The 21856-nt window shown below is 39.1% G+C and overlaps 3 protein-coding genes across 8 annotated transcripts in view; 2 read left to right on the top strand and 1 right to left on the bottom strand.

Moving 5' to 3' along the window:
* piga (phosphatidylinositol glycan anchor biosynthesis, class A) overlaps nucleotides 1-7483 on the top strand; it is a 171051-nt gene extending 163568 nt beyond the window's left edge. For all 6 annotated transcript variants that reach the window (XM_061053426.1, XM_061053424.1, XM_061053425.1 and 3 more), the window contains 4 exons: nucleotides 1700-1832; nucleotides 2659-2791; nucleotides 5357-5563; nucleotides 5720-7483. In XM_061053426.1, the coding sequence (XP_060909409.1) occupies nucleotides 1700-1832; nucleotides 2659-2791; nucleotides 5357-5563; nucleotides 5720-5989 (743 nt within the window). In that variant the 3' untranslated portion in view covers nucleotides 5990-7483. The remainder of the gene's footprint in view (nucleotides 1-1699; nucleotides 1833-2658; nucleotides 2792-5356; nucleotides 5564-5719) is intronic.
* Nucleotides 7484-8342: 859 nt separating this feature from the next.
* Nucleotides 8343-13530, top strand: asb11 (ankyrin repeat and SOCS box containing 11). The gene is made up of 7 exons (XM_061053432.1): nucleotides 8343-8543; nucleotides 9326-9405; nucleotides 9517-9624; nucleotides 11109-11259; nucleotides 11357-11491; nucleotides 12100-12288; nucleotides 13288-13530. Exons 1-7 carry the CDS (start codon nucleotides 8366-8368, stop codon nucleotides 13410-13412), a joined length of 966 nt encoding a protein of 321 aa, XP_060909415.1. The 5' UTR covers nucleotides 8343-8365; the 3' UTR covers nucleotides 13413-13530.
* A 2223-nt stretch (nucleotides 13531-15753) lies between these two features.
* Nucleotides 15754-21856, bottom strand: LOC132987514 (gastrin-releasing peptide receptor-like). Its single transcript, XM_061054630.1, has 3 exons — nucleotides 21444-21856; nucleotides 17676-18027; nucleotides 15754-16739 (listed from the first exon to the last, which is right to left on the bottom strand). Exons 1-3 carry the CDS (start codon nucleotides 21854-21856, stop codon nucleotides 16425-16427), a joined length of 1080 nt encoding a protein of 359 aa, XP_060910613.1. The 3' UTR covers nucleotides 15754-16424.

Genomic DNA, 21856 nt, shown 5'->3' with positions numbered 1-21856 from the left:
CCACAGGAGGTCATTCCTGCCTGTGGCCATCAGACTCTATAACTCTTCCATTTGAGAGTCAGACACTGAGTGCAATTTTCCTGGACTATTACCTTGACTATTTCTCTACTAAAGCTGTGCAATCTGTTGAAAACTGGACAATATTTATACATCAAAAGTGCAATTTGAAAAAGGAGAGGAGAGGAGAGAGGAAGGGAAGGCAAAGGAAACCAGAAGAGAGGAGGACGAAATACATGATCAGGAGCTTTGGAGACAGACAGTCCATCAGTTCTTCAACCACTTTTTCTTCCCGGCTTATGAACATGACCAGTTAGTGTCCAAAAACATGAAGGGAGAGACGCTCTGCAAGGAGAACTAGAGAGGCATCGCTTTGGCAGAAGTCTAGGAGACAGCATGGAAGTTCACTTCTACGAGTCCCGGCTGTAGTGGCACTCCGTCTCTTTCTTCGTCCTCTGTACCACTTGTTGGAGTCAACTCACAGTATTTGCAACGCGAGCGAAAAGACAGGACAACTTTCCTTCGTTTTAAAAGGTTTACTGAAAAAACTTCGAAGTAAAATACAGGTCTAACGCACGGTCTAACGCACGGTCTAACGCACGGTCAAAAAACTGTGTAGCTTCCATCAATATCGGACTCCAAACTGCTTACGTCACCGTTTTTATTTTCATTTTTATTTTTATTTTTATTTTATTTTATAATTATTATTCTAGTTTTCTTCTTTCTCTTTGTTTTGAATATGCTTTCTAGCCCCTCCTGTTGCCTCCATCCTCTCAGTGGTCCATCTTTAAACACGAAGGTTAAAAAAGGATAGACTTCAGGACAACGATAATAACAAATACATTAAAAAAAAAAAAAAAAAAAAAACAATTGCAATGATAAAAATACTGTGACTTAAAGAAATGAATCAGATGATACCTCCGAGCACCAACACAAACAGATCCCCTCCCATCAGGTCTGGGGGTTGTTCAAGTTTGGCGAGAGGGAAGCAGTAGGCGACCCTATCAGCTGGCCCCCTTCGCAGGGTCTGGGGGCAACTGAGACAGGGGCACCACTGCACCACACAATGACTGAAGTAATAAAAATTATAATATATATAGAAGGAAAGGAGGATAAAAAAAAGAATAAATAAAAGCAAGGAAAAAATAGAAATGTAAAAAATAAAATACAAGCATACACTTTAATTACACTCACACACAGACACACACACAAGCAGGGCCCCTCAACACCCTCAACATACAAAATTGCTAAACGTTATTATTACTCCCTGCTTGCCTGTTTTGTTTATGCTGTGCATTGTATCGTCGTGTCTCCCCTGTCTCCTACATACTATTGCTCTTGTCATGTCCCTCACTCGTCTTGTATTGTTCTGCATCACCTAATAAATAAATAAAGTATTTCTGATTCTGATCCAAGCTGTACTCATAGACAGCCAATTGGCATGGTGAGAAAGCCACTGAAGCTTTTTTTTTCTTTTTCTTTTGGTAGTTACAAAAGTTAGAGCCCTCATACCTAATTAGCTCTTCCAGTTCAGTGGATTATGTCACAGTCGGTAAAAGTATGAAACATTTTTGGCTGACATCAGCTTGTGATCAATGTCTGATGATAGCTCAGTGTGCATTTATGAAGAAAAAAAAAAGGTAGACATATGTCTATATAGTTATATTAAGCAAGTATTTTACCATTTCTTCTCCTTTTTAAGGAATCGATCTTCTCGGTGGAATAATCCCAGAGCTCTGCCTTAAACATCCAGATCTGCATTTCCTAATTGGTGGAGAGGGGCCAAAGAGAATTGTGCTGGAGGAAGTGAGAGAGAAATACCAACTTCATGACAGGTACAGGCTTCATGTTCATTTTCTCTGTGTTAACATTATTAATGAGACCAGGTCATACTTAAAATCCCCTTTTAAAAATGTCAGCACTTTATGATATGTAGTTCTGCTGAATATTTTAAAGACTTTAAATGTGATTTTTTGATCCAGCATGAAACCAAAACAACTCGCGGTGCATTGTTGTGTTAGCATGCTAATGCTAGCGATCTTTATTATGCTCGTATCTTCACACTGCATGTAAATTTACCTGAAATGAGCGTGATCTAGAAACACAGTTAAGCAGTGAGTACAGTATGTTATTCTTCTTTTCTCTAGTCCCTCAATTAAACAACTTTTATACACGAGGGGAGGAGTCAGCCAGCTGTCCGGGCGATGTAAACAAACTGAAGATAGGACTCTGAAAACATCACAGACAGTGGGACTCGGGTGTTACACCCATTGTAGACAGTCATGACTCACAGAGTTATTTTCAGAGGATATACTTGATTTATACATTTAAGTGTGAAAAATCACATTTAAAGACTTTAATGAGGGAGCTGAAAAGACGGGAACGTGCTGTGAGTTTGTGTGTAGTTCTGGTGTTGTTTTAACAAGTATGATAGTTTCCTATATCTGATAAAACAATAGGTTGAACTGCTTACCCATAGATGGCAGCAGCAGCTCCACCATACATCAATGTGTGTATGTTGTTGTGTACAAAAAACAGGGAGGTGGATAAGGATAAAGGTGGCCAACTAGCTAGCTCGGGGCGTTAGCATTGACAGTGAAACAGGTTTTGTTTTGGAGTTATATATATGTTATCTGACTTCTTTGACTTCGGTCAATGCAGGGTGCGTCTGCTGGGAGGCTTAGAGCATAAAGATGTCCGTGGAGTGCTCGTACAGGGGCACATCTTCCTCAACACGTCTCTGACTGAAGCATTCTGCATGGCCATCGTAGAAGGAGCCAGCTGCGGACTTCAGGTATGTCGCTGTTACACAATGTTTAAAAAAAGAATACAACAGTCCTTCAAAGAATAGTAGATTATGTGCAGTGTAGGCAGAAGCATCTTTTTTGATTTATAGTAGATGATACACTTTTGGACCTACAGTTACTTAAATTCAATTAATATGAATTGTGCATGTCAGAAATGTTGACTGAAAACCACAACGAAACACATTATTATCATCAAAAATCAACAAGTAACACTTAAAGCAAATGAGAACAACAAAGACACTTTCAACAATATATAGAAACCGACAACGTCACAAGCTGTCACTCCTCCAGTCTTTCTCTGTGTGTTTGATATTGAACTTAAAGGGGACATATTATTATGAAAACTCCACTTGTACAGTGTTGTTGAACACATATTTGTGTAACCTGAGAGTCTACTGACCCACAACATGTGAAATAAATCCATCCAGTCCTTTGTTTGTGGTCTGCATGAGTCTTAAAACACAGAGAAAAATCCTCCTTTTCAAATGTGCTCTCCTTGTGATGTCACAGTGGGATTCTGGTAAAAAAAATAAAATCCCCTCCCCTCCCCTGATATCTCCACCCATGGACTCCTCCCCCAGCCTAGAACAAAACTTTTGCACAAGTCGGCCATTTTTATTCGAGTGATGTCTACTGGGAAAACTCAATGGGGGGCTCTTTGCATTTAAAGAGACACACACACCAAAACGGAGCATTCTGAGAGAGCTGGTTTATACAGGGTCACAAACCTCCTCTGCTGCTTGATTCATGTTATATTTTGAACAAAGCACAGCACGGATGTTTCATTTAGACCACAGGGGGGCTGTTTGAAAAGGGGGAGAAGGGGGATAATACGTCCTCTTTAATGTATGTGTAAAGACAAAGCAAAGCGAACTTAGCATCTCAACAGTTTTGCAAAGGAACTCCAAATGTTTTAATCCTCTAAATGAAGCGTTTGCATACAGCCGTGAAAGAGCAGAAAGCATTTCCATTCACTTATACTCACTTATTCCACGTCTGAAATGACCTTTGTGGATCAGACCCAGGTCAAACAATGATCCACATTTTATTTAGAGCTTTTAAAGAAACTTGCAGTTTGGTATTCCTTTAAGAGTTCACAAACAACAACATGAAAATCTTGTTTTTGTTGACTCATGGAGTACTCTGAGTGTTTTCTGTACACATGTTGGGTGTGGCTGCAGCTGCAACAGACAACACTACTATCTGATCCAAAAACCCAACAGAGATACCGGGCGTGGTCGAAACCTTCAGCTATTTGAAGTCGTTGAAGTTTTAGTTTAGTTTTTAAACATTGTTTTTATGGGGGGGGGGGAAATGGACATGAAGAGGAGATGGACAAAAACGACATAAATGATATTAATCATTTTATAAGTCAAGAAAGTCATAAAAAAAAGAAAAATAAGATGGATTAAATAAAAATTGAAATAAATAACTCCAACTTAATTATACAGCTAAGGCAAAAGAGCTGACCCCAAAAACACAACACTCATAAAACGGGCCTGACTTACAAACGTAACAGAATCTGTAGTTACAACAAACGGATGCTAACTTGCAGGCGCTCTTTTTTTTTTTTTTTTTTTTTTTTAACTAAAACAGCAAAAAACAAGCAACCCACATTAAAAAAAACAAAAAACACACACAAACCCAAAACAAAACAGACCAAGACAAAAAAGTGACACATACATATCACCAATGACATAACCATGATTTAATTTCAGATTTTGCAACCAAAATAGTGTTTCCATACAATCCCCTATTCATTATATATTTTATTAAATTAAGATATCACCACATTTTCTCTTGCCAACCTGTATCTAAACATCCTCCAGCACGTGTTGCCATGGAAACCATCTGTCAAGGAATTTTCCATTTTTTCAGTCTTATTTTAAAAGTTATCTTTTCCATTATGTAAATTCCTTTGACAACTAATTTCCAATACATTATCTTTTCATTTGATGAGCATGATGCTAATTCGTTAGTCCATCTCTTAGACGTAGGTGGTTTCTTTCTCCTTCCAATGCATGGTTGTAACAAGGCCAATTCTTATACATTTGAGTTTATTTTTATTGGCATTTATACAAGATGTATCGCCTAGTAGAGTTATTCTTGGCTCAGCAGGAATCATTGTACCTGATATACTAATAAGCACATCAAGTATTGCGGTCCAGAATGTAGTCCACTGCACAGCTCCTACATTACACCTTTTGTACATTTTGTGTTTTTTATCTTTATTTTTTTCTATTTTACATTTTTAAATTCTATTTTATTTATTGTAATATCTTCTTATTCTGTATTATTTAAGTTGTTGTTAGTTCTGCTTTATTTCCTTGTTAATTGTTTAGCACCAATACACCAAGTCAAATTCCTTGTATGTGTAAATGTACTTGGCAATAAACCCAGATTCTGATTCTGATGTGGACAGGGCCAAATGTCATAGAAGTTTGTTTTTTTAATATACCCTGAAGTTGTAAGGGAAACAGACCCTTTTTTTGGAACACAGGCTGTTGCTGCACTTTCACATTGTGGGTGATGATGATGTTTTGTTTTCTAAGGTGGTAAGCACTCGTGTCGGGGGCATTCCTGAGGTGTTACCTGACGACTTGATCACCCTATGTGAGCCGACGGTGCGCTCATTATGTGCCGGTCTGGAGACGGTCATTGCCCGTCAACGTACGGGGTCCGTACCCTCCCCCGCCTCCATCCATGCTCGGGTGCGAAACCTCTACACCTGGAAAAACGTCGCAGAGAGGACGGAAAAGGTTAGTCAGAGAACTTAATTGATATGAAACTGCATTCACTCCACATGAATTGTAAATAGAGCATAATTATAATCTACAGCAGATATTGTGAATGTGAATTAAAGAGCATTTCTTTCCAAGCATATCAAATCATGAGTGTGATTTTTCCCCTCTCAGGTGTACGACCGAGTGGCTGGAGAGGAAGTGCTCCCCCTCCCCAGGCGGTTGCAGAGGCTGAGGGCTCACTGCGGACCCGTCGCCGGCTCCATCTTTGCGTTTGTGGCCGTTTTAGACTTTCTCTTCCTTCTGCTCCTTCAGTGGTTAGTGCCAGATCGCGTCATGGACATTGCGGTCGATGCCACCGGCCCTGAGGGACTGTGGAGGCAGAAAACGAGCGGTAAAGAAAGTGCCATGAAGCAAGCAGCAGAAACACAGATGCCGTCTTAGCCATCACTACATACTGCTTCTCTTCTAGCTCATCTTTATGGGTCAGACTGCTGAATGCAGAAAGTTCTCATAGTGACTACTTAAATTGTAAACATGTATCAAAGGGCACCTGGTTTATATTAATTTAAGAATTTAAAATAAAGGGTTATATATATGATAAAAATAGAAACCTGTGGCATTTAGCAGAGCTTTTAAAAAACACTTTGATGTTTCATGCACAGTTATAAACTGCACTGAACAGGAGGAGTAAAAGGGCTGATTAACTGCAAACTAACTGGGAAAATAAACGCAGTAACCTATTCTCTGTTCACATGCATACCTCATTTAAAGCGACGGTTTTATTTGTAATAATCACAGTTTGTGCAGAACTCAACATCTGTGTGAATTACTTCGTCTTGTTTTGATTAAATGGATGACACCACTTTTTTTTTTTTTTTACGATACTTTGAGATGTTACATATTTATCTGGCTACGTTCTGTTTTTTGGCTGAATCCTGAATGACGCCCGGACAAGCTGCTCTAGAAAATAAAGCACAATTTTTTTATAATCTTTCATCTGCTTTCATTTAATTTAATTTAATTTAATCGTTTATTTGAATCTGGAGACAGTTAGTCTCAGAAGAGAAGAGATGCTTTGTACCAGATTTAGCTCGCTACCTAATTTCCATCTGTTGTCCCTGGGCAGATGATGGCAACAGCAAAATACAAATCAACCAGTCACACACACACACACACACACACACACACACACACACACACACACACACACACACACACACACACACACACACACACACATTTCATAAGAGAGAAGAAAGACACTTTACAGATATTAAAACATTATGTACAGTTTCCCTGAAAGATGTAAAAGGTTGTCGAGATGACACATTAATGCTGACAAGACTGGTTACTTAAAATCCATTTTTTGACTTCCCGGGTGAAAGTGCAGAAGTTTGTGCAAAGTTTAAGACTAGTTGGAAGACTATTCCATTCTTTAACGGCTTTAAAAGAAAAAACAGATTGTGCTAAAGTGGAGCCACAATTTAAATTTCATCTTTTTTAAGCGGTGTATCAGTATAAGCACCCTATGATTACACCATGAGCCAACTTGAAACACATTAGAAGACTAGTTCCTCAGAGCTGGTGTTACAAAAGAGATGGCTCGGTTGGAATGAATGGTGCCAGACAAAACACAAGAGTAGCTGTGAAAGAGGAGGTGATATAGATGTGTTGGTGTGGCTTTTCAAGGCTAACAATGGGGGGGCGGGGGTTTGCATTGCGTCGTGCTTTCAGGCTCAACATTATTCCATGGCTCCAGTAAGATCTTGTTACATAGAGAGAGAGCTAAAACAAATAACAGAACTAAATGTAAATGTTTACATGCTGAGTGAATGTGCTTATACATGAAGAGATTATTTTAGAAACAGCTTTTAATTATATTTGTTTTTTTTGCCTTCCTGAGGAACATTTTTAAATAAAAGTTTTGGATGAAAACTTCTGTCATATATTTTGTGTTAACTTTAATTTTTTAAATCTTGCTTGATAAATATTTAATCACTCTATTCATATTTAATTCTATTAATATTATTAATATTTTTTTTGTTATTATATCTCTATTTTTTTTACTCATCGAGCTCAATTTGCTGTTAAATCCCACTTCGACCACTTTCTCCTCCTAGTTATCTTCAAACCTTCATTCTTTTTACTGTACCCAAGGAAAAAGAAAGCGGGAAGGGAAGGAAAAAAGAACAAGGAAAATATAAAAAAATAAATAAATAAAGATACAAGCATACATTTGCATTATACACACACACTCTCACACACAAACAAACCGGGCCCCTCAACACCCTCAACATACAAAGTTGCTAAACGTTATTATTACTCCCTGCTTGCCTGTTTTGTCTTTGTCTATGCTGTGCATTGTATCGTTGTGTCTCCCCTGTCTCCTACATGCTTTTGCTCTTGTCATGTCCCTCACTCGTCTTGTATTGTTGTGCATCACCTAATAAATTAAAAAAAAAAAAAAAAAGAAATAAAGAAATAAAAAATAAAGAATAAAAATGAAGAAATAAAAATATTTAATCTCTAAACTTGTGATAGCATACCCGTGCTCTTAGCTGAAACTATAGTTTCAATACTAAAGACAGCGTGCTTGCACACAAAACCAAACTTGTTGAACTTGTGCATGTCTGCCTCCGTCTCTCAGGAGATGTATGCATCCACATTAACAAAGTGCTTCTTTACAAGGTGCATCGTATAGTTCCATTTGAATAACCATTGTTATTCACCAGCTCTCTAGACCATTTTCATGGGCTGGGTCATGGGGGTGGGCGGGGAGGGAGGTGGCCGAGGTCTGAGATAAGAGGGAGGAAGACAATGTCCAGGTCTGTCTTTTCTGCTGGCCGAGCACAATTTGTGGATCATCCAAGAGAGTGTGACTGCTGCTTCGTTCTCATCATGGCTGCAGTACAAACAGAAGTTTCCTTATTCTCGCAGCCCTGGCAGAGGCCCCTGCACATCTACGGGGGGCTCATATGTAACGCCCTGATGGCCGGTAAGTTTCTTCTCTTTCCCTTTTTTTTTTTTGACACGGGTTATTTGTTATGTTGTGAGAGAAATGGAAAGCCATACAGCTGCGTTGCATTTGTGAGTTCTTAAGCTGTTGTGCAAACTTTCTAGCAGGTGTGCGATAGTGATAGGTGAGCCATATCACTGTGTCTTCATAGTAATAGTAATAATTATTGCTGGTTGAAAGTGATATTTTCTCCTTTTAAAGATTCTTATGGTGGCAAGTTAAAAAAGCGATTACTAAATGTTGGCTTGAGAGGAACCCTCCTACCATGAGACTCTTGAGGAACATTGTGAATTCCATCAGCTTTATGGAAAAAAATTACTTTTGTCCTGTGACTTCAAAAGGAGAAGGGAGAAGAATATTTGGAGAAAATTGGGATTTATACAAAGATAAAGACTCCTAAATATATCTTGTTTCATTAGAATGTACCATCCATTATGTACTGTACCTGTGCCTTTTACATTCTTGTATTTGATCTTATTCATACTGTCTTGCCCTAGTCCTCACTTGTTCTGTGTTTCTTGTAAAACTAAAATGAAAAATAGTTGTATTTTCTGTAGTGTTGCAGATGAGTTGTCACCTGAAAACATTGCATGTAAAGACTATTGTGCTGTAAGTTTTGGAGTCTCCGGTTGTGATGACCCTGAAAAGCAGATAAACATGAGATGAGGTCATTACAGTGGACAGAGCGTGTTTGGCCTTGAGTATATCTGTGAGTTTTTCTGAATCTGGAGAACTTCCTCATCTCAATCCTTGTTTCTCAGACTCCTGGTCGGACAGAACTCCTCTCCATGAAGCCGCCTACCAAGGCAGACTGCTACACCTGAGAAGCCTAATTTCTCAGGTAAACCTTTAATTATCAAGCTTGATTTATACAGCACATTAAAAAAAAAGATCTACAGAAAGAACATTGCATACAAACGATGCAGAGCACATGCATGGTTGTCTCCTACAGGGCTACCATGTGGACACACTCACCATGGACAGAGTCTCTCCTCTCCATGAAGCTTGCCTTGGTGGCCATTACGCTTGTGCCAAGTTCCTGCTGGACCATGGAGCGAATGTAAGAATATTTTCTGCTTTTACAGACTTCATTGTTTCATTCCATTCCAATATGACGGAATCACTCAACTCAAATCTGTAACAAGCAATTTAGTTCAAGTTCTACATTTCTACAATTCACTCAGCAGACGCTTGAAGCTCAAAGCGACGTACATCAGAGAGTAAGAACAACACAAGCAAGGATCTAGAAAAAAGGGAACAATGTCAGTAAGAGCAAACGATCAGCTTTGAGTCTGATTGGACACACAGGTGCTGACAGGAAGTGACCAGAGGCAAAGCACAACATTGAGGGCAGTTCTTGAAAGCTCTAATCAGTATAGAAACCATCTTATAAGTCATCGTTATCAAACAAAAACCATCGTCATTACCATCATCATCATCAATAATATGGAGACCATCATCATTAAGTTAGTAGGTATTCATGAAAGAGCTGGGTCTTTAGCTTTTTCTTAAAGGTGCAGAGGGACTCTGCAGATCACATGGAGTTTGGAAGTTCATTCCACCACCGGGGGGCGACAGAGGAGAAGAGTCTAGTCAGAGACTTAGTTCTAAATTGTTATACCGGAGCTCTTTTGAGGAGGTATCAAATCTGAGTTTCTTTCTCCAGTGAGAGGAATGTCAGGTGGTTCACTGAGTCAAATATTTCAGAATCAGAATTGCTGAAATTAGGAAAAATACATTTGAAATATCAGAACTTCAGAATCAGACAAAATACTTGTTAATGCAAGGATCCTCCCTCCTCTAACACGATACTATTCTGTAGTTTGTCCCATGCAAAACCTCAAGCTTGTTCAGATACAACGTGATGTAACAGGTATGGAAGAGCTATCACACATATAAGCTCTGATAAACTGCTGAATATGAAAACTGTAAAATGTTACGGTTTGGATTAGAAAAATTAAAAGCCCACCAGATGTATGTAATTTAAAAAAAAAAATGAAACTCCAGGGTGTATTAGTCACTCCAATCACAACACAGTAAAATATGTAAAAAACATAGAAGTGAGTGCTGCACTGGGTCAAAAAACAAAATAAATACACCTGTTGATTTGTTTGCCTGTTATTTTCATTTTTCATAATTTAATTTAAAAGGAGGAAAATATCTGTAATATTGAATGTTTTATTATTGCTGCCTCGATAAAAAATATTTAAACCTAAAAAAAACTAAATAAATATAGAAAAATCAGTTTGTTAAAAAAGTAAAAAAAAAAAAAGTTTGACTGTCCTGATTAGAAAAAAAAAATGAAGTGTGGAGAGGCAGTCTTAAACTGAAAGTCTGAGGCAATCTGATAGGGTAAAATATGTGATGGCTGTGGGTGTCATGCACATTTTTGTTGATGTAGACATCAGATTTTGACCAAAAAAAAAAGGTGCATTGTGTTAAATGATGCCAAATGTGCCTGTAGGGATCTGTGTAAATTCCCTTTGTTCAGTAATGAGCTGCTTTCCTGGCTATGTGGTAACATAAGTTTTTTCCATCTGTTAGGCGGAGGCTGTTTCAACAGATGGCGCCACACCTCTCTTCAACTCATGCAGCAGTGGCAGTGCCGCCTGTGTCAGACTCATCTTACAGCACCGGGCCTCGGTCAACACTCCAGACCTGCTGGCGTCACCCGTCCACCAAGCAGCAAAGAAAGGTGTGTGCAAAGGTGCAGACGTGTGTGACTCAGAAAGGTTTTGATGGTGCGTGCCGCAGCACAGATAAATGATGGATATGCTGCCCCCCTTTGTCAGGTCACAGAGAGTGTCTGGAGCTGCTGCTCTCATATGGAGCTCGCATCGACATGGAGCTGCCAGTAATGGGGACTCCTCTGTATTCTGCTTGCGTGGCTCAGGCTGCATCCTGTGTAAGACTTCTGCTGCACTCAGGTAAGGTCACCTGGGAACTCTGCAGTGTCAAAAACAATCTTGAATCCCCAAATACTAAAACATCTTAGCCCTCCAATTGTAGCATTTTTTGTTTTTGTTTGATTGTTTTTTTGACACTCAAAAGCTACAATTATTTATTAAATCATAGTAAGGTATTCAATGACATGTGAGATGCGTTGACTAAAGTAAATTAAAATTTCTACAATTCTACAATTCACTTAACAGACTCTTTTATCCAAAGCGACGTACATCAGAGAGTAAGAACAACACAAGCAAGGATCTAGAAAAAAGGGGACAATGTCAGTAAGAGCAAACGATCAGCTTTGAGTCTGATTGGACACACAGGTGCTGACAGGAAGTGACCAGAGGCAAAGCACAACATTGAGGGCAGTTCTTGAGAGCTCTAATCAGTATAGAAACCATCTTATAAGTCGTCGTTATCAAACAAAAACCATCGTCATTACCATCATCATCATCAATAATATGGAGACCATCATCATTAAGTTAGTAGGTATTCATGAAAGAGCTGGGTCTTTAGCTTTTTCTTAAAGGTGCAGAGGGACTCTGCAGATCCAATGGAGTTTAATTCTGTTCCTTTCTAAATGTAGGTGCTGATGTTCAAATCGGCTGTGGGCAAGACAGTCCTTTGCATGCGGCCGTTCGAGCTGGAGGAGCTGACGTAGTGGATCTTCTGATGGACTTTGGGGCCGATGCTTGTTGTAGGAATGTAGAGGGAAAGACCCCTCAGGACCTGTCCCCTCCAAACAGTGCCGTCAGAACTGTACTACAGAAAAAAGGTTTGTTGTTGTTAGAGTCATAGAGGACAACAGGTTAATATAAAAATATAATTTGCCCATTAGTATAATTTTGTATTTATATGTTTATAATTAATAGAGTTTTTGCTTTTGAATTTTAGAATTAATTTAATTTTTTTTATATTTATCACGTATTGAAACATTGTGTGTTTATAGGTCTGTGTGGTTATAAGTGCTGCTGCAAAGTGTTCCTGCTGTCGTTAAGCACAGCTAATTGGCGTAAATAGCCATGTGGGTACAAGTGAATAAATACTCAGACGAGCAGGACGAGGAGCAACAGTTTTCTGACTGTCACAGTTTTAGTTTTTGGTCAATTTCATTTCAATTTCATTTCTTTTAGTAAATGCGTGATATTTATAAGAGCTTATTTTGTAACCTGCAATTCTTTTTTTTTTGTCACTTTAAATCTGCCTCCTTTCATCTTTGGATTACTTAAAAATGTGTCTTTTGGAAAGTAGCCTACGAGTCAGAAACTTCAAATCCTGCAAGAAGTGGCAAGAGGATTTTAGTTTGAGTTAAGTTGCCACTACAGTTGTGGACAATCACCTCCCCAAAATGCCTGTCAACAATTCTTGTTAGCAATAAGTAAGGTATTTTACCTGCTCTTTTGTAACATAACAATGAGTAAGGTCTTTTACCTGCTCTTTTGTAACATAACAATGAGTAAGGTCTTTTACCTGCTCTTTTGTAACATAACAATGAGTAAGGTATTTTACCTGCTCTTTTGTAACATAACAATGAGTAAGGTCTTTTACCTGCTCTTTTGTAACATAACAATGAGTAAGGTCTTTTACCTGCTCTTTTGTAACATAACAATGAGTAAGGTCTTTTACCTGCTTTTTGTAAAGTGTCTCGAGATAACACTTGTTATGAGGAGTTGACGCTATACAAATAAAAATTGATTGATTGATTAACAATATCCACACCCAATAATTGAATCTCTGGATGGATATAACAACTATGCCCTCCATCTCTGCCCAGGTCTGTGTGCTCTATCTCGGCTCTGTCGGATTTGTATCAGAAGAAGTCTGGGAAGGAATCGACTCCACAGAGCCTCCAGCCTCTTCCTGCCTCACACCATAAAGGACTTCCTCCTCTACCGATGAGCTGTCTTTTTACTTTTCATTATAAGTATCGCCATGTAATGTATACAAATGAATGTTTTTAGTTGTGATAGTGGGATGTTCCAAGATATGATGCGTTCACATTGGAGTGACACTGTTTCCGTTTAAAAAAAAAATACAAAATAAGGTAGTGTCATTTTTTTTCATGTTTCACAATTATATCTTTTGAAATTTGAGAACATCTAAGCCCTTTTATATATGTTTTGGGAATTTTACTGACTACTGTATGAATGATGAATAAAGCTTTGTTGGGCTCCAGGAGTCACATGAAGTTGAATCAATTGCCCCCAAATATTGTTTTTATTATTCAGCATAATTTTAAAAGTAAGATGATTTGGCTTAAATAAGTGAATATGTCAGATCTGCCCACTGCACACCTCTCCTGGAGTGTAGACCCTGAAGGTCACATCAGCACGGCTTAGTGATCTAGTTGATCATTGAGTTTCAGAATCAGCAAAAAGTCTGTAATTACTAACCATATATTTTTGTATTCTTAATGATTAAATATCAGTAATGTCTAAGCGGTACTAAATACTTAATCAGTTTTGTACATTATCTTGAACTTCCTATCTGAAGATATGACAATGTAAGATCTCAATAACGTGATTTTTTTTTTTAACCCAGAGTAAGTGTGTACTTAAACTTGCACATTTTTTTAAACAACAATACTAAAACAGGTATAAACACATTCACAAAATATAGTGTAGAGTAGAAAAATGAATTATTTGCAGGGACTCTGTTTGTCCTCAGGAAAGTCAGGCTTAGGTCTGACACACTTTAAAACCACAGCATTGGCTCAAAAATATGCAAAGTTACCAATGACCATAGGAAACCCCCTCTAAGGTGGCGCCATCTGGCAGCACTCAGTCTTGTTGCGCTGTCAAGCGTTGCATGCATTCTTGCTGTTAAAACCTACATTTGTCAGTGATAGTCACCAGAGGAACATTATTGTTAAAGTCTTAATATGTGATTTTTCACACTTAAATATAATAGAAATCAAGTATATCCTCTGAAAATAACTCTGTGAGTCATGACTGTCTACAATGGGTGTAACACCCGAGTCCCACTGTCTGTGATGTTTTCAGAGTTTTCAGAGTCCTTTCTTCAGTTTGTTTACATCGCCAGGACGGCCGGCTGACTCCTCCCCTCACGTATAAAAGTTGTTTAATTGAGGGACTAGAGAAAAGAAGAATAACATACTGTACTCACTGCTTAACTGTGTTTCTAGATCACGCTCATTTCAGGTAAATTTACATGCCGTGTGAAGATACGAGCATAATAAAGATCGCTAGCATTAGCATGCTAACACAACAATGCAGCGCCAGTTGTTTTGGTTTCATGCTGGTGCTCAAGGGCGACATCTGCTGGATCAAAAAATCACATATAAAGCCTTTAAATAATGCTAATAAATAAAAATAATAATGATGATGGTGGTGATTGCTGGTTGGAGGGGCCCACTGGGTCATTTTTGCCTAGGGCCCCAATAGACTCTAGCGTTGCCACTGGTTCTTTGCCTTTAGTTTACTCTGTTTTTGCTATTAGAGACCAGTTTAATTTTTCAAGTTCCCCCAGCTGTGTTATACATCAAGTCCATCATAAAGCTGACATCAACAACAGTTAAAACAAAGTCATGACATTCTGATGAGACCAAGCATAAAACCCTAAATCATGAGGGGATGTTACACGTGTACTGCACTTTTTTTTATTTGGAGAACTCTGAACAGAAACAGACAAAACTGGGTAGGATCAGTGTAGCAGGGTCAACACCGTCACGAAGGCTGAACTAAGGACGAATGGGTAAATGAAGTCCAAACGACAACATGGAGATGAAACAGCAGTAAGAAAAAAGGATTTTAATGTCTGTCAGATGGACTGACCCAGGCTGCCCAAGTTGAATTAACCGTTAGTATTTAAATGCCAGTCTCAAAGGTCACCTCATGTGAGACTGTTTGATTTGATTCAGTTTGACAGTTTTCTACCTGAACAGCACAGAAAAGCCTCAGCAGTCAGCACGAGTTCTGATAGGGGGCTGTAAGTTGTGATTTTGTGTTTATATGAGTGGGTGTATTGATGTTAGCCGCCACGTGCTGACCCTATGACAAAAGAGTTCTTAACCTAACCTACTCACTTAGTGGAAAAAGTAAAATTCAATGATATGATCCACATTGGTGCCTTGATAGCTGAGAGGGAATCTAACCTATTGGTCAGAGGTGAGGGAGAACAAGAAGGAGGGTATTATGAAGTCATGCAATAAAAAACGCAATGCAAATAGAAAATAGAAAATATTCTCAGTCTGGGTCAATGTGTAGGCTAGAACAACATATATTCATATTAAAGGGGTCCAAAACTACCATGGCAGTTTATGTGAACTAAAAACAGTTTTCTACTCAAAAATTAAAAAAAGAAAATCCTCTTCTGCGGCCAAAACAAGTTACCTGAAGAATTGCCTTTGTATGTCACAGGATGAGCACTGAATAAATAACAAATATTGACTAAACATTGACTGCTTATTGTTTTACATCCAGAATACAGAAGTAGAGGCAACAAACAAATAAATAAATAACAATCTCATAACATCTAACTGAAACACCTTTATGCACTGAATGTTACTTTACATGTTGCAGTAAAATGTAAAGTGGTACAAAAAGCAGAAGTTTTGTGAAGGTTTTGCTATAATGCTAAATTCATCTGGAATTTTTTTTTTTTAATAATGGCGAAGTATTTTAAAAAACGCACATCAAATTTACCACCATATACGTAAATGAAATAAATGTTTTGCCTCAAGGTTTATCACAAAGCAAACGTATGATACATTGAAAAATTGATGGTGAAAAGTTCGTGCCAGACTTTTTAAGAGGCCATGCATGACCTACAGTAAATACACCATGACTTCCACTGAACTGATGAAAGCTTAGAAACTGCAAAAATGGTCCACATTACAGGAGTCCTGCTAGAGGACAGGACAGCATGCAATGTAAGAAAACACACAAGCGTTCAGACGCTGGTTGTATTTGTTCTTCTGCTGCTGTGACTGTACAGAAGTCTGCGGGATGTGCAGCACAGAAACTGCCGGTTGAAGTGCTTCCTGAAGCTTTTGCTCATCAGGTAGAGGGCGAACGGGTTCACACAAGAGTTGGTAAAAGCCAGGATGCGAGCGAACACGCTGGCAATGAAGTGGCCTAGGGAGGTGTCCACCTGGTCGTAGTGGTAGGAGCGGTACAGGTAGATCACATGACTGGGCAGCCAGCAGACGGCAAACAGGCCGACAAACACCAGCACAGTTTTGGCCACTCGCTGTCTGGACTTGATCTGCAAACAGGACAGGAAGAGACTCATGTTGACATGCTTTGATGTTCCCGCCTTGTCTTCAGCATCTAGAGTTTACAATTCTATTGTTTCTTCCTCCCTACAGTACCTGGCTGTAGGTAACATTAAAGCAGCACAAATGGCATGACATTTTCATCGCTCACTTTCATGACTTTGTTATGTGTGTCGATAAATATGTATTTTAAAGACATATTTTATAATAGTATACTTGTGTAGCATAAAATATATGACTGGCCTATAATCCAAAACTGACTTTATGCCACATTGAAGCTTAATTTAAGATTTTCAATTACAAAAGGAAAAGAAAGCATTAAATTAAATACATTTAAAATGATCATTTCAATACAAATTCAAAAGGAAGCACGACCATTATTTTGTAGTAATTCATCACATCTGTTATACTTGTGAGTTTTCAATTGTAATTTCATGATGTATAATTTAAAGAAAGGTTTAATTATCTAAACTAAAATATGTCCACATTGATAAAAGCTCAAAAGAAATCGCACAGCGTCTTCTCAATGTCATTATCAGTCAAATAACGGACATCTGATCGAAGTCTGGATTTCGTTTCAAAGTATTTCAGAATTCAGATTTTTAAAATGCCCTCAAAAGTGGTGAAATAGTACAAATCCAAAAAACAGAAGAGAACGCCTATGTGTCTTGAACACTCACACAGTTTAGCGGATAAACGGACACAGTGAAAACATTGAAACAAAAGCTTATAAAAAGGCTCTCTTTCCCTTATGTATCTAACTTTAGATTGTATTTACAGTAGTGAGGTACAGGTATATGCCAGGATCCTATGACATCACAGTTCGGTAACAAGGTGCCAAGTATCAAGTGGGCAGTGAAACACGTATTCTTTAACAGAAAATAAGCATTTGTATAAAAATCACTTTGGAAATTCTCCACACTCACCTGTCTCTGGAAGTACACCTGACCTTCAGCAGGTATTTCTGCAGAGCTCCTGACCAGGCTGAGAGCCATGCAGCAGTAGTACACAGATATGATGAACAGTGGGATGATGTAGAAGATAAGGAAGGAGGCGGTGGAGTGGATTTTGGGATGCAGCTCCCCAGCGTGTGGGTAGGGCGCGCAGGTCACAAACGTCTCGTTGGTGTGGCTCGTGGTGAAGGCGTGCAGGTCGGAGAAAACAGCCTCAGGGACAGCCAGAGTCACAGACAGCAGCCAGATGGTTCCAGCTCGGAAACAGACGCCGAGCTTAGCGTTGGACTTGTGGTTGTCCAGTGGTTTGACTATGGCTTTGTACCTGAGAGAAGAGACAACTGTGGAGCAACGACTACTGACAATCTGCTTCTATCAATATGTGGAGAAGAAAACCTGTGATAACCTTTTTATACTTAACTGTACATTAAATCAAAGATATTTAAACAATATAACACAACTTTCTTTATTGAGGCAGATTAAATGTATCCCACTAATTCAAATTCAAATAACTTTATTATTTAGCTAGACACAAAAACAACAACAGAAACACACACATCCAAGTGGCTCTATTAAAAAAGCATGATAAATAGATCATAAATAATTGTTATGAGCGGTTAAATGAGTGGTGTTAAAAAATAAATAAGAAATAGATCATTTGTTCATGAGCCTGTGTGTGTGTGTGCTGTCTGAGGCTATGTGTGTGTGTGTGTGTGTGCTGTCTGAGGCTATGTGTGTGTGAGTGTGTGTGTTGTCTGAGGCTATGTGTGTGTGTGTGTGTGTGTGTGTGTGTGTGTGTGTGTGTGTGTGCTGTCTGAGGCTGTGTGTGTGTGTGTGTGTGTGCTGTCTGAGGCTATGTGTGTGTGAGTGTGTGTGTTGTCTGAGGCTATGTGTGTGTGTGTGTGTGTGTGTGTGTGTGTGTGTGTGTGTGTGTGTGTGTGTGTGCTCTCTGAGGCTATGTGTGTGTGTGTGTGTTGTCTGAGGCTATGTGTGTGTGTGTGTGTGTGTGTGTGTGTGCGTGTGTGTGTGCTGTGTGCTGTGTGTGTGAGTGTATGTGCTGTCTGAGGCTATGTGTGTGTGTGTGTGTGTGTGTGTGTGTGCTGTGTGTGTGTGTGTGTGTGCGTGTGTGTGTGCTGTGTGCTGTGTGTGTGTGTGTGTGTGTGTGTGTGTGTGTGTGTGTGTGCTGTTTGAGGCTATGTGTGTGTGTGTGTGTGTGTGTGTGTGTGTGTGTGTTGTCTGAGGCTATGTGTGCGTGAGTGTGTGTGAGTGTGTGTGTTGTCTGAGGCTATGTGTGTGTGTGTGTGTGTGTGTGTGTGTGTGTGTGTGAGTGTGTGTGCTGTGTGTGTGTGTGTGTGTGTGTGTGCTGTCTGAGGCTGTGTGTGTGTGTGTGTGTGTGTGTGTGTGTGTGTGTGTGTGTGTGTGTGTGTGTGTGTGTGTGTGCTGTCTGAGGCTGTGTGTGAGAGAGTGTGTGTGTGTGCTGTCTGAGGCTGTGTGTGTTTGTGTGTGTGTGTGTGTGTGCTGTGTGAGTGTGTGAGTGTGTGTGTGTGTGTGTGTGTGCTGTGTGAGTGTGTGAGTGTGTGTGTGTGTGTGTGTGTGTGTGTGTGTGTGCTGTGTGAGTGTGTGAGTGTGTGTGTGTGTGTGTGTGTGTGTGTGAGTGTGTGTGCTGTGTGTGTGTGTGTGTGTGTGCTGTGTGAGTGTGTGAGTGTGTGTGTGTGTGTGTGTGTGTGTGTGTGTGTGTGAGTGTGTGTGTGTGTGTGTGTGTGTGTGTGTGTGAGTGTGTGAGTGTGTGTGTGTGTGTGTGTCTGTGTGTGTGTGAGTGTGTGTGTGTGTGTGTGTGTGTGTGTGTTGTCCTTTTAGTTTTGTTCTCCTGTTGTAGATACCGATCAGTTGTTCCTGCTGCTGTCCGATTATTCTGCTACTTATTGTTATGATCCTGTTTAATGGGTTGTGATGAATGTTTGACAGCGACCCAAACCAGGCTGTGATGTTGAAGGTTAAAACTGATTCTATAAAACATTTGTTAAAATTCTGTTAGGACTGATTGGTGGACTTAAAATTTGCGGAGTTTTCTGAGGAAGAAGAGGCGCTGCTGGGACTTGGAGATCAGATATAAGATTATCTCTGTCTCACTGTAGACCTTTATCACTTTATCCCTGATCAGCACCAAATAGACTTAATAATAATAATAATAATAATAATAATAATAATAATAATAATAATAATAATAATAATAATAAATTAGATTTATATAGCGCTCTTCTAAATACTCACGCTTAAACTCAAAGACTTCAATTGGAGTTTTGCATCTCATCCAAAATCACCTGTTGATCAGATGTTCTCAGTCTGTCTACTGACTCCTGAAAGTGAAGAAAATTGACTTTCTTAATTTCCTCTGATCATCTGTGTATGTGCCCTCAGAATTCTGTAATGAACCCAGTCGCTCCTGAACCTAACCCTATGTTGAAAATCACAGAATTGTGGCTATTTCTCAACTACTGAAAAACATGTTACACATTGTACTCAGGCTGCTATTTACTCAACAAAGCAGCTGCCCGGAGTACAGACAGATCTGCAATTCTTGAAGACGATCACATTGCTTTCTTCTTGAGAGATATGGAGTTAGATCAGCCTCAATATTCACAAATGTATTTCAATGCACACACAAATATATTTCATTCTATATAAATGTTAAACAAATCCATAAATAAAAAAATAAGATTCACAAATGTAGTTCTGATTCACACACAAATATTTATAGTTTTGTATATATGTAATAGAAATCCACAAACATATAAACTGTTCAGTCTGCATTTAGAAACTCCATTATTATCAATAACTCCATACTTACATTAGATAACTTACATTAATTAAACGACTATTCAAGCCCAGATCAAAGTAAAGTTCAATGATCTGATCCACACTGGTGCCTTGTTAGGAGCATCTGTGGATTGCTCAGAGGTGAGGGAGAACAAGAAGGAGGGTATTATGAGGTCATGCAATAAAAAAAAAAAGCAATGCAAGGTAAGGCAGGAGTGTTGCGAGGGAATGCAAAAGTGGACCTCCACCTCGTCTTCTTAAAGTCTTTTCTTACTGGTTTTACTATTTTTTCTTTTTGTTTACTTCTTACTGTCCTTTAATTTATGCTCTTATCTTAACTCCTCTTGTGTTTTAACTTGGTAATTTCTTATCTTACTTACTTTGTCTATTTATGTTTTTTATGTATATTTAATTTTTATTTTTATTAATATTACAGTTTTTTTTTTATCCTTTACTCACTTGTTTCTATTTCTTTTTCTGCTCTTACCTTCTTATTGCTGTTATCTTTTGATTTACTTTCAGCTCTTTTAGTTTCTTACATCTTTTTAAATCTTTGGTTCCTCTTGGTCTCAGCTCGTGTTGTTGGGTTCTTGTGTTTCCTGGGTTCTTATGATGGTTCTTGTGATGGTTCTTCTGATGGTTCTTGTGATGGTCGGGTTATATATGTCTGTTGGGTATCGTGCACTTTGGGTTCTTTTCTGTTGAATTGTATTTAATTATTTTTAGTATTTAGTATTTGTTATGTTCTTGCTGTTGTTTATGTTCTTCTGTGTTTGGTTTAGTTTGTCAAAGCACTTTGTAAACCTGTGTTTTTAAAAGGTGCTGTATAAATAAAGTTATTATCATTATTATTATTACTTTTAAAAAAAAATACTCCCAAAGGAAACCCTTCTGGGGGAAGTGAGACACATTTTGAACACATACCTGTCAGCTGAGAGAGCGGTGAGAGTGAACACAGACACTCCCACCGAGGTGAGCTGGATGAACGGGATCAGTTTGCAGCCCACCCGGCCGAACAGCCACTCGTCCACCAGGTACCGGCTGGCGTCCACGGGGGCGCAGGTGACGAGCAGGAGCAGGTCCCCCAGAGCCAGACTGGACAGGAACAAGTTCGGCACCGTCCGCATGGACTTCACCAGCAGACACGTCTTCATCAGAGTGACATTTCCCACCAGACCCACGATGATGATGGTCCCGTAGACTGCCGCGATCCCGATCCCGGGGAACCAGATGTTGTATTCATGTTGCTCTCCGATGGAGTCTAAAAATACTCTGGAAACATTCAGAACCGACCCCCTGCTTTCCCCTGTGATAACGAAGGAATCCTTCAGAGACAT

Source organism: Labrus mixtus, chromosome 13 (genome assembly GCF_963584025.1).
Source record: "Labrus mixtus chromosome 13, fLabMix1.1, whole genome shotgun sequence".
In the NCBI taxonomy this organism is placed as follows: Eukaryota; Metazoa; Chordata; class Actinopteri; order Labriformes; family Labridae; genus Labrus; species Labrus mixtus.
This window is presented reverse-complemented; position numbering and strand designations above follow the sequence as displayed.